At 46.3% G+C, this 10,000-nt stretch overlaps 1 protein-coding gene, 7 non-coding genes and 1 pseudogene across 8 annotated transcripts in view; 8 read left to right on the top strand and 1 right to left on the bottom strand.

Moving 5' to 3' along the window:
* The window catches only part of LOC131965901 (5S ribosomal RNA), a 119-nt gene extending 117 nt beyond the window's left edge, over positions 1-2 (top strand). Inside the window, exon 1 of the ribosomal RNA XR_009392605.1 lies at positions 1-2. This exon is cut by the window's left edge and continues 117 nt beyond it. This is a non-coding gene — a ribosomal RNA (5S ribosomal RNA).
* Positions 3-81: 79 nt separating this feature from the next.
* On the top strand, positions 82-200 carry LOC131966806 (5S ribosomal RNA). Its single transcript, XR_009393467.1, has one exon. It is a non-coding gene; the product is annotated as a 5S ribosomal RNA (ribosomal RNA).
* A 79-nt stretch (positions 201-279) lies between these two features.
* On the top strand, positions 280-398 carry LOC131964924 (5S ribosomal RNA). Its single transcript, XR_009391676.1, has one exon. It is a non-coding gene; the product is annotated as a 5S ribosomal RNA (ribosomal RNA).
* Positions 399-477: 79 nt separating this feature from the next.
* On the top strand, positions 478-600 carry LOC131967573 (5S ribosomal RNA; annotated as a pseudogene).
* Positions 601-3,961: 3,361 nt separating this feature from the next.
* On the bottom strand, positions 3,962-8,785 carry LOC131962581 (uncharacterized). Its single transcript, XM_059327528.1, has 8 exons — positions 8,644-8,785; positions 8,427-8,526; positions 7,175-7,468; positions 6,868-7,076; positions 6,387-6,708; positions 5,704-6,064; positions 4,565-5,477; positions 3,962-4,445 (listed from the first exon to the last, which is right to left on the bottom strand). Exons 2-8 carry the CDS (start codon positions 8,448-8,450, stop codon positions 3,962-3,964), a joined length of 2,607 nt encoding a protein of 868 aa, XP_059183511.1. The 5' UTR covers positions 8,451-8,526; positions 8,644-8,785.
* Positions 8,786-9,269: 484 nt separating this feature from the next.
* On the top strand, positions 9,270-9,388 carry LOC131965226 (5S ribosomal RNA). The gene has a single exon (XR_009391966.1). It is a non-coding gene; the product is annotated as a 5S ribosomal RNA (ribosomal RNA).
* A 79-nt stretch (positions 9,389-9,467) lies between these two features.
* On the top strand, positions 9,468-9,586 carry LOC131965104 (5S ribosomal RNA). The gene has a single exon (XR_009391849.1). It is a non-coding gene; the product is annotated as a 5S ribosomal RNA (ribosomal RNA).
* Positions 9,587-9,665: 79 nt separating this feature from the next.
* On the top strand, positions 9,666-9,784 carry LOC131966068 (5S ribosomal RNA). The gene has a single exon (XR_009392766.1). It is a non-coding gene; the product is annotated as a 5S ribosomal RNA (ribosomal RNA).
* Positions 9,785-9,863: 79 nt separating this feature from the next.
* On the top strand, positions 9,864-9,982 carry LOC131965836 (5S ribosomal RNA). The gene has a single exon (XR_009392544.1). It is a non-coding gene; the product is annotated as a 5S ribosomal RNA (ribosomal RNA).
* Positions 9,983-10,000: the final 18 nt, after the last annotated feature.

Below are 10,000 nucleotides of genomic sequence, written 5' to 3'. Positions count from 1 at the left end.
TTTTTTCACGTTTCCATGACGACGGCAGGAGCAGCCTCAGCAAGGACAGCTTTAAAAGCGCAGCTAATGCACTCAGTCATGGCTTACGGCCATACCACCCTGATCACGGCCGATCTCGTCTGATCTCGGAAGCTAAGCAGGGTAGGGCCTGGTCAGTACTTGGATGGGAGACAGCCTGGGAATACCAGGTGCTGTAAGTTTTTTCACGTTTCCATGACGACGGCAGGAGCAGCCTCAGCAAGGACAGCTTTAAAAGCGCAGCTAATGCACTCAGTCATGGCTTACGGCCATACCACCCTGATCACGCCCGATCTCATCCGATCTCGGAAGCTAAGCAGGATAGGGCCTGGTCAGTACTTGGATGGGAGACCGCCTGGGAATACCAGGTGCTGTAAGTTTTTTCACGTTTCCATGACGACGGCAGGAGCAGCCTTAGCAAGGACAGCTTTAAAAGCGCAGCTAATGCACTCAGTCATGGCTTACGGCCATACCACCCTGATCACGCCCGATCTCGTCTGATCTCGGAAGCTAAGCAGGGTAGGGCCTGGTCAGTACTTGGATGGGAGACCGCCTGGGCACGGCCCATGACCCCTCCAAGTCCCTATTGCTCACCCTGGGATCAGATCAAACTTGGATCAAAGGGAATGGCCCCCTCTTGTGGCGTAGCATACCCAGAAATGTTTCCAAAGGCCTGAACTATTCTAATTCTATCATGGAAACCATATAATTTCTGACAGCTTGCAACCCAAGTTATGATGTGTGAGGTATGCTCTTACCTTTTATGCAGCCCATCATTAATAAACTAGGCGTCAGCTAATGGAAGGGATGACTGAAAGTATTTTAAAAATGGGGGAAAGTGAAACATTGCATTGCCATCTTGTTTCAGCAAAACAAATATGCAGATTGCAGCCAATAAACATTGACACTCCACAATCATGTTCACTTAAAATGTTACATACTTGCGGCGTCCCGGACTCGAACCCGGCTCGGAGCTCTTTTGCAAGCGGGCAGCCCGGGTTCGAACCCGGCTCGGAGCTCTTTCGCAAGCTGGGTTCGAGCGCGGGTTCGAACCCGGCTCTGAGCGTTTTCCCGCATGTTTTCCCCTTTGTCTCCCCCCTTCACTCTAAATACCTCCTCTATAAAATGCCTTAAAAAAAAGTTACATACTGTAAGAAGTCCTGTCAGCTGTTTTCACCATGTAATGTGTTGTCTCTGCATGTTGCAGCAACAGGTTTAACTTTTAGAGACACACAGTTTCAGATGCATAGAGAGCATGTGTAAATTTAGTCCATTCATTGTATTGCAAATATATATATAATATTTATATAGCAAATTGCAGCCGTTTTAAATGCAGTCTATTTTACCCCATTGGTCAAAGTTATTTGATAATAGATTTTTGAAAAGGCTAAAAGCATTTTTTTTTGGGATGTTTGACTCACAATCTGCCTGAATTTATATTCTTGCCCCAACATTTCTTGCAATTTATTCTTCGATACTGATTCAGTATCAGTGTACTGAGATATTTTGTGTTTTATTTTGGTTTCATTTCCACTGAGTGTGCGTCACTAGTCTACAGTAAATGTTTTAAAGGACCAGCCACTGTGGGTGAAAGGGGGGTGCCCCTGGATTTACCACAGTTGCCGTGTGTCCTTTTGCTGTACATTAACTGCACTGGAAGCTGTCCACACAGGTCCAGGAGACATGACAGCTCCAGACAGAGAAAAGCTCTGGCAGGGTGCAAGACCCTCCGAGAGTGTGTGTGTGGCTGAAGGTCATCAACAGGAAGTGGACAGAACCACAGTGGGCAAGTCCATATTAGGTTAAAAAAGAGCTGTGAGAATCATACATTCATGAAAAAATCATATTCATATAATCAATTGTTTTTGACATTATATACTGCAATTTTTTTTGATAAATGGGTACAGAAAGATTGTTTTGGATACGGCTGTGTTGTTCTGTTTGGCTCTGCTATCTCTCTTTATAGTGCTCTCTGTTCTGTGTCACCTGGAGCCGAGGGGGAGAGTGGACGGTGGTAATATTACTATATTATGTACAGAAATTGACATATTGATGACACAAGCATAGTGGTGTTGTGTGTTATGTGTATTTCTCGTATCTGTTCTGTCTGTGTCTGCCTCATCTCCTTGGTCATCGAAGGTAAAACCCTTTCCCCATATTAAATGACATTATCCACTCTGAAATGCATGCTTTCCTGCTCTCTAATATTGCTACTATTCATAATTTTGTTTGAGTTGGCCTAATGAATGTTAGGCCAAAAGAGGGAATTGTTAGAATAATTTGAATATTATACTTGTTGAAAATGAAATGTTACTGTCTTCTTCTCTTTTTCCTCTTTGTGATTTTTCTCCCAACAGTCATCACAGGTCACTATGCATGCGTAATTCACTAAATCTTGATAATGTCTATCTCTATGCATTTATATTAATCAGGTTATATGATTTTGATACATTGATTGTGTTTGTGTGTTAATATTGATGTAGAAAACTATGATTACTTTAATTACATATATTCCATTTGCTTAAACTGATTAAGAGTCTATAAATCACAAAGAATGACATCCAGATATATTGATGCACAGTTTTTGCTGTGTGTATGTGCATTTGTGAGTGTGTGTGTGTGTGTATGTGTGTCTGGAGAGGGGAGACCACAGAAGGCTGAATGAAAATCCCGTGTGAGAATCTCTGTAAGTCATAACAAGGAAAAATGTTTGTGCTAACAAGTTTGTTAGTAGGTCAGGGCAAGGCCTGGTTTCGGCAGCAAGCAACCAGGTGGCATGACGTGCCGTTGTATGCATTAAAACTGGCGAATGAGCGGATCAAGAAGGCGGAACTTCCTGGAAGAAATCGACCAGCATGTTTTGTAAACAAATGTTAGTCTTTGTTCTGCAAAGTGTTAGTCTTTTTTCTGCTGACGAATTTTAAAAAATAAATAAATTGCATATATGAATTCTAATTTGTATCATATTTGATACATCAGGTCTTTTTGTGCAATTTGTTGCTCACAGATTGTTTTTCTTGAACAAAAACATATAAAACCTAACATTTTTAACCTATTAAGACTTTGACTTTTCCTTTTTCCTCATACATGCAAAATACATATTTTTTCCATATAACACAACATCATACATCGGCTGATATTAAGTTTTTTAATGCAGCAATAACTGATCCACTCGTGGAACCTGCATATCATTTTTGCTACATCTGATATTTTTGTGCAATTTGTTGCTCAGTTTGTTTATCTTCAACACATGTATACATCAGGTTTTTGATGATGTAGAGTTCTCAAAAATTACTGTATCTAATATGATACACTTGGCTTTATAGGGTTAATATACAGTCATGGGAGAAAATTAGACCACCCTTGTTTTCTTCAATTTCTTGTTAATTTTAATGCCTGGTATAACTCAAGGTACATTTGTTTGGACAAATATAATGATAACAAGAAAAACAGCTCATAAGAGTTTAATTTAAGAGCTGATATCGAGCCATTTTCCATGGTTTTCTGGATAATGATTTGGTTATTATCAAGAAAACCATGGAAAATGGCTCGATATCAGCTCTTCAATTAAACTCTTGTGAGCTATTTTTGTTGTCATTCTATTTGTCAAAACAATTGTACCTTGAGTTATACCAGGCATTAAAATTTACAAGAAATTGAAGTTAAATTGGTGGGCTAATATTTTTTCCCATGACTGTAGTAAGAGGAAATAACAATAAAAGGCAAACTACGAAGTTGAACCTCGAATAGACAAATTACAATGATGTGCTACAAAATCTTTTATCTACTTTATCCCTTAAAATGTTATTCATAGATTACCAAATATTATTCGCAAAACAAATATGCAAAGGCCAGACAAGTATAAAAACACACAAAAATCTTTTATTTACATTATCACAGGAGACAGGAGATCACACCACACAGGTAAGTAACAGTTATTTTTCTAACTGCTTTTCCTTTTTTCTAAGGCTATATCCACCACACTTTTGAAGTGTTCAAAATTATCATAGCAAACATCTTCAAACCCAGAGGTAGTGGATTTCCTAGTTGCCGGGCAGTAGGTAAATATCTTCTGGTTGCTTCCAGCTGCTTTGTCCTTTGAAGGTGTGTACCTTTTACGCTGCCCACCACACTGAGGCACTTGGCAAGCCCCACATGGCCGCAAGGACTTGTTGGGCATGAGTTGCTTGGTGGTTGGTGCAGGGGGCTGTGCCACAGGTACAAAGCCCTGACTGCCTGATGGCCCCAGAAGTTTGATGGAGGGAGCTTGTGGCTGTGCAGGAAGAACCAGGAGTAGAGGTGCAGCTGCCGACACAGCGGGTGGAATATGGGCAGACGCAGCAGGCTTTGGCTGAATGGGCCGGTTCGCGGGGTTTGGCGGAATGGGTCGGTTCACAGGGGCCGGTTCTGGCTCTTCAAAAGCTAACCTGGAAATATAAAACAAACGTGATGATGAGTATTGATATGCCATAAGTGCTTTTTGATTTTCACAGTCTACACTAGTAGTCCTTCCAACAGGAGGAATGAAGTGCTCATTACAACTTACCTCCGCTTCTCACCCTGCCTTTTCCCAGCCAGGTGATGAAGGTGCTGGTACTGCACTTCAGGCCGATCTGGTGGAGGCAAGGATGTTGGCAGCACAGGAGCTTCTGGAAGCGGTGTGTCTGACAACACTTTCTTGTGTGGTGTCACTCTGGGCATTACTGTTGCTCTGTAGTTGGCCTTTTTCTCCTCCCTCACAATAAAGGTGGAGATGGATTTCGCATTCACATTGGGCAGAGGAATGGCGAGGCCGCACAGGATGGCATCGTCTCTTAGTCGGTCTGCAATCCTTTTATACTGCCCCTTAATAGAAGCCACGACTTTACTGGGGGAGGAGAGTTGACTGCACGGCGGTCGGTTTTTGAGCATCTTGATGAGGAGGTAGAGCAGACGGCTGTCCTCTGTCACCTGTGCCGCCTGAGGGAACCTCATCCAGCCAAACTTTGTTTTCTGAGCTGCTCTGGTCTCGTGGGTGTCAGCCCCAAGACACCGGCCAAACAGGGTGTAGCCCCACCTGGACTCATATTTTTTAACAAATCTGGCGGCGGTCTTGTCGTGCTCGTGAAGAGAGCTGGCGGCGGTGATGATCTTCTGCCTCAGGTCAGCTGGCACTAGGTGGCGGTCGCTGTCGTCTACCAGTTCTAGGAGCAGCAAGGCCAGTGCCTCCACTTCTTCTATTCCTGGCAGATGCAGATGTCCCTGGGTCATGAGCACATCTTGCAGAGCGGGGCTGTCCTCCTCCTCCACCTGTTCTGCCTTGGTGAGGATGGCATGGTTCCTGCAGAAGCTGTCAATAGGATCCTCCTCTGACTCTGCAGACATGCCAAGACCCTCATCTGCCATCTCTTCATCTTCATCTGTCTCAGCCGACTCCTCAGACTCCTCCTCCTCCTCCTCACGAGACTGCTCTTCCTCAACTGCAAATATGAAATTGCACTGATCACAAATGTGTCTGCGTAACAACCACTTCATTCAATATTATGCATGTGTATTATGCAATATTATGTTTCTTTGCTTCATGGTGTTAAAGGTTAATTTTATACCATGTTTGTTGTCATTGCTAGAATTTGCATGAAAAACTATGGATAAGTAAGTATAACCTTGCTTCATGTGTACAATTTAATGTGTGATTAAATGCTGTACCTTTCTGCACATAGAAATTTTTAGCAGTGAAGCTGGTAGACTGGCACACGGCATACTCCACGCCAAGGAGCTCCTCCTCGTCTGGGTGCTCGTACGCATCAGGGACGGGCAGTGGAGCAGCAAAGTTGGGCTCCAGGACGTGCTCCTTGCCGAACAGAAGCTCAGCCTGCTGATTGATGCGCTGGATCTGCCGCGCGTCCATGCATGACGTCTGCCGACCCTGACCGCCAGCAACCCGGAGTGATGCCATGCGGTTGTTCCACTGCACAGCAAAGGCCATCAGGTATGCCTGAAACACATGACCATTTTGACTGGTATTGTATAACTCGGCAATGATGGCCTCAATCACCAAAGCAGACTCCTATAACATATACATAAAATTAAATTAATCTCTTGTGAGCTATTTTTGTTGTCATCATTATATTCGTCCAAACAATTGTACCTTTAGTTGTACCAGACATTAAAATGAACAAAAATTGAAGAAAAAAAATAGTCTAATATTTTTTTCCATGACTGTATATTCTCAGCTTTGAGTGTTAAATCACATCACAATAATTGGAAAGTGTTGCTACTCCTAATGATCTTGCATTTATTTCCAGTACAGTTGAATCCAAAATTGACAGAAAATAAGCAAGATTGCTTCTTATTCAAAAATTGCATATGTGGATCAATGTCACACTTACCACAACCCCACGGGTGATGCGCCTCACATACGATCTGACCTGGTGAGGCTTGAGGAAGGCTATCATCTCCTCGTCGGAATACCTGCCGTACAGCTCTGCGTTGCCACTCCTGACAGCCTGGACCAGGAGCATCATGTCCGTGTTGTTGTAGGCGAGCACCGCACCCGCCAAGGCACTCATGAACAACCCGTACTTGGCATGGCTCTGTTTGATCACAACAGCATCCCAGCGATGTAGCCAGTGTCGGATGTCCAGTCTGACCACAGCACCCTGCTGTACCCAGTCAGCAAACAGACTCTCCAGAAAGGAGGAACCGCTGTCACTGAAATGATATCAACATTTTGTACATGTGTGTTACATGTTTTTATAACTATAAAATGAATGTGTTTCTTGCAAAAATGTTATAAGTAATGTTTACTGTTTTGTACGTCACGTTGATTAATTTTCTTATAGGTTTCAAAGGAATTGTTATTAAACTTACCGACAGCAGTTGTTGTCTGCATAAATTACTTTCGGTGCAGGAGCATTGGCACGTCGAAACCGGGCAATGAGACCTTTCGCCATGCGCGCGTAGCACCCCTCTGACTCAGCTGCCACCACCACTGTCGTCAAGAACTGGCCCCACTCGTTCAGTACACTGGTGACGTACTGCATGGTACCCTGGCCATCACCATATATCTTCTTGAGGACCTAAGAAAAGAAAGGAGCAGAACATTTGTTGCATGGTGTTTATTAACAGTCTGTCTGTTCCATATGATTTTAATAAATGACAAGTACTTTGTACATACTTTTCTTGTACCATCAATGCACAGGATTTCTCCAGTCACACTGAGGATCTGGTGTCTGTAGACGGGCATCTTTTCGATCTCCATGATCAGGTGAGCACGCCTCAGGAGACGAGCAGACGGAAGGGGAGACTGGGCAATGGGAGGGGTGTAAGTGCCAGCTGCTCTCACATAGGACAGGATGCCCCCCTGAGATGAAGCGGATCCAGCTGTGTGGGCATCGTACAGCAGAGTCTGGTACAGGTCACGCCGCTCCACGTACCACTCGTCGTGGCCCTGCTGCAGCAGCCTCTGCACCTTGCTCATTGAGACAGCGTTGAGTCGGTCACTGAGCAGGGTGACCACACCTCTGTCCACAGCACGCTTCCCACACAGTATGGCAGGGAACATGCTTCTGATGGCCGGGGCGAGGTTCATCAGAATCTTGGGACTGTGTGCCAGCCACGTGTACTGTTGGGCACTGTGTGTGTCTGCCCCCTCATCTTCACTGTCGTCCGCATCACCGTGTGCCTGGCTCACGGTCTGCCTCATCTTTCGACAATGTGGGCATGTAAGCTTCTCTGTCAACAGGGTGTAGTTGAACTTCATGCCACACACTTGCCTGGCGTAGCTGCCGAAGCCTTTCTTCTCCAGGTACGCTCCTGGCAGTGCGGGGCAGTTGGTGTTGGGGCAGCGGATCAACGCCTTCATCACGCCGACCGGGCGCCAGAAGAAGGCAGGGGTGGTGAAGAAGGAGAGCATGTTGGGCACAGCTCCCTTGACGGCCATAGGAGGTGGGGGCGGGTGGAACTCCATCTTCTCCTTCAAGAGCTTCCTCTCGGAAATCTCTCCCCTCACGTTCTTGTACCTGGACGCCCTCTCGAACAGCCCGTAGGTCTCGTTGGTCTTCAGCCACTTGATGTTGGCGGGGGCTATACCAAGGGCTTGGGCGGATTCAGGCGGCTGCTCCCAGAACTTCTGCCAGCCCTCCAGCACGACGCCACCGGGTTCCGAGGTCTGTCGGAGGGACGAGGGCCCTGGCCTGTCGTCCTGGCACACGGAGCTGGCGAGGTCTCCCCAGGTTGTCAGCTGCGTGCTGACCGACGCCTCGGACTCGTCCAGGACACTCTCTGAAGAGAAGAACGCCACAAAAATGTATCAACTGCATTGCTCGAGACACACTGATGAATTTCTCGTGGCACAAACACAAGTCCGAGCAGCTCCACAGCATACTACATAGTAATTTCATGTTCATTTCAGCATAAGACTACTATACCTGCAGCAGCCAACAACTCTGCATCGCTGGCGTAGCTGGGGTCCTGCTGAGAGAGGTCGGAGACGGTCGGAGGAGCCCGCTCTTTCTTCATTTGCACTTTCTGCAGAAAAAACAGAACACAACCAGAGAATAATCTCATAAATGAATACTTTTACTAATACTGGTTACTGCTGAACATCGATTACTCAGGTCTAAAAGGTAACTGAGTTTATCTTACCTTCAACCTCCTATCAAGGTGCCATGTGACAGGAGGGAACTCTCTGGCGTACTCAAGCAGTCGCTCCTTCTGCCACTTCAGCAGCTTGTTCTGCTCTCCCTGCTGGCAGTACTGAAACAGCAACCACACCAGCCAGCCGACATCGTTTTCCAGAAGCCACCTGAAGGTCTGACCGGTGTACTTCCCGAACACGATGACCAGCTGACCTTTCCACAGCTCACCCCCGGACCTCTTGGCAGCCGCCTCTGCTGTCTGGGGATCCAGCCATGTAGTGTCAACAGCGGTGCTGGGGGCCTCTGCCACAGACTTTGCTGCCCCTGTACACTGCAGCCTGGCCTCTCCTTGCCGGTACAACACGATGTTGGGGTACTGGTGTTGCTGCTGATGGCTGACCAGCGATGACTTGGTGGTAAAGCTCTTCCTGCAGACATCACAGTCAAAGGTCTCCCTGGCCACGGCATGGATCTTCAGATGCCTGGTCAGGTTGGACTTTTCAGTGAAAGTCTTGTTGCACACGCTGCACCGATGTTTTGGATGATTTTCCATGTTTAATCTGGCACAGTAAAACATGAATAAATGAGTAAAACTAAAAGCAGATCATTTAAATTGATGGTTTTCCAGTCATGGCTTACGGCCATACCACTCTGATCACGCCCGATCTCGTCTGATCTCGGAAGCTAAGCAGGGTAGGGCCTGGTCAGTACTTGGATGGGAGACTGCCTGGGAATACCAGGTGCTGTAAGCTTTTTCACGTTTCCAAGACGACGACAGGAGCAGCCTCAGCAAGGACAGCTTTAAAAGCGCAGCTAATGCACTCAGTCATGGCTTACGGCCATACCACCCTGATCACGCCCGATCTCATCAGATCTCGGAAGCTAAGCAGGATAGGGCCTGGTCAGTACTTGGATGGGAGACCGCCTGGGAATACCAGGTGCTGTAAGTTTTTTCACGTTTCCATGACGACGGCAGGAGCAGCCTCAGCAAGGACAGCTTTAAAAGCGCAGCTAATGCACTCAGTCATGGCTTACGGCCATACCACCCTGATCACGCCCGATCTCGTCTGATCTCGGAAGTTAAGCAGGGTAGGGCCTGGTCAGTACTTGGATGGGAGACCGCCTGGGAATACCAGGTGCTGTAAGTTTTTTCACGTTATTATGACGAGGACAGGAGCAGCCTTGGCAAGGACAGCTTTAAAAGCACAGCTAATGCACTCAGTCATGGCTTACGGCCATACCACCCTGATCACGCCCGATCTCGTCTGATCTCGGAAGCTAAGCAGGTTAGGGCCTGGTCAGTACTTGGATGGGAGACCGCCTGGGAATACCAGGTGCTGTAAGTTTTTTCACGTTTCCATGAC

Source organism: Centropristis striata, chromosome 24 (genome assembly GCF_030273125.1).
Source record: "Centropristis striata isolate RG_2023a ecotype Rhode Island chromosome 24, C.striata_1.0, whole genome shotgun sequence".
NCBI classification, from domain to species: Eukaryota; Metazoa; Chordata; class Actinopteri; order Perciformes; family Serranidae; genus Centropristis; species Centropristis striata.
The sequence above is the reverse complement of the archived record's forward strand: the minus strand, read 5'-3'. Positions and strand labels throughout refer to the sequence as shown.

Coding starts and splice junctions, on each gene's coding strand:
- LOC131962581 (XM_059327528.1), bottom strand. CDS start 8,450: ATGCAGAGTTGTTGGCTGCTGCAG. Junction 6,709..6,867: donor GCAGACAACAACTGCTGTCG/GTAAGTTTAATA, acceptor ATATCATTTCAG/TGACAGCGGTTCCTCCTTTC. Junction 6,065..6,386: donor GCATCACCCGTGGGGTTGTG/GTAAGTGTGACA, acceptor TATATGTTATAG/GAGTCTGCTTTGGTGATTGA.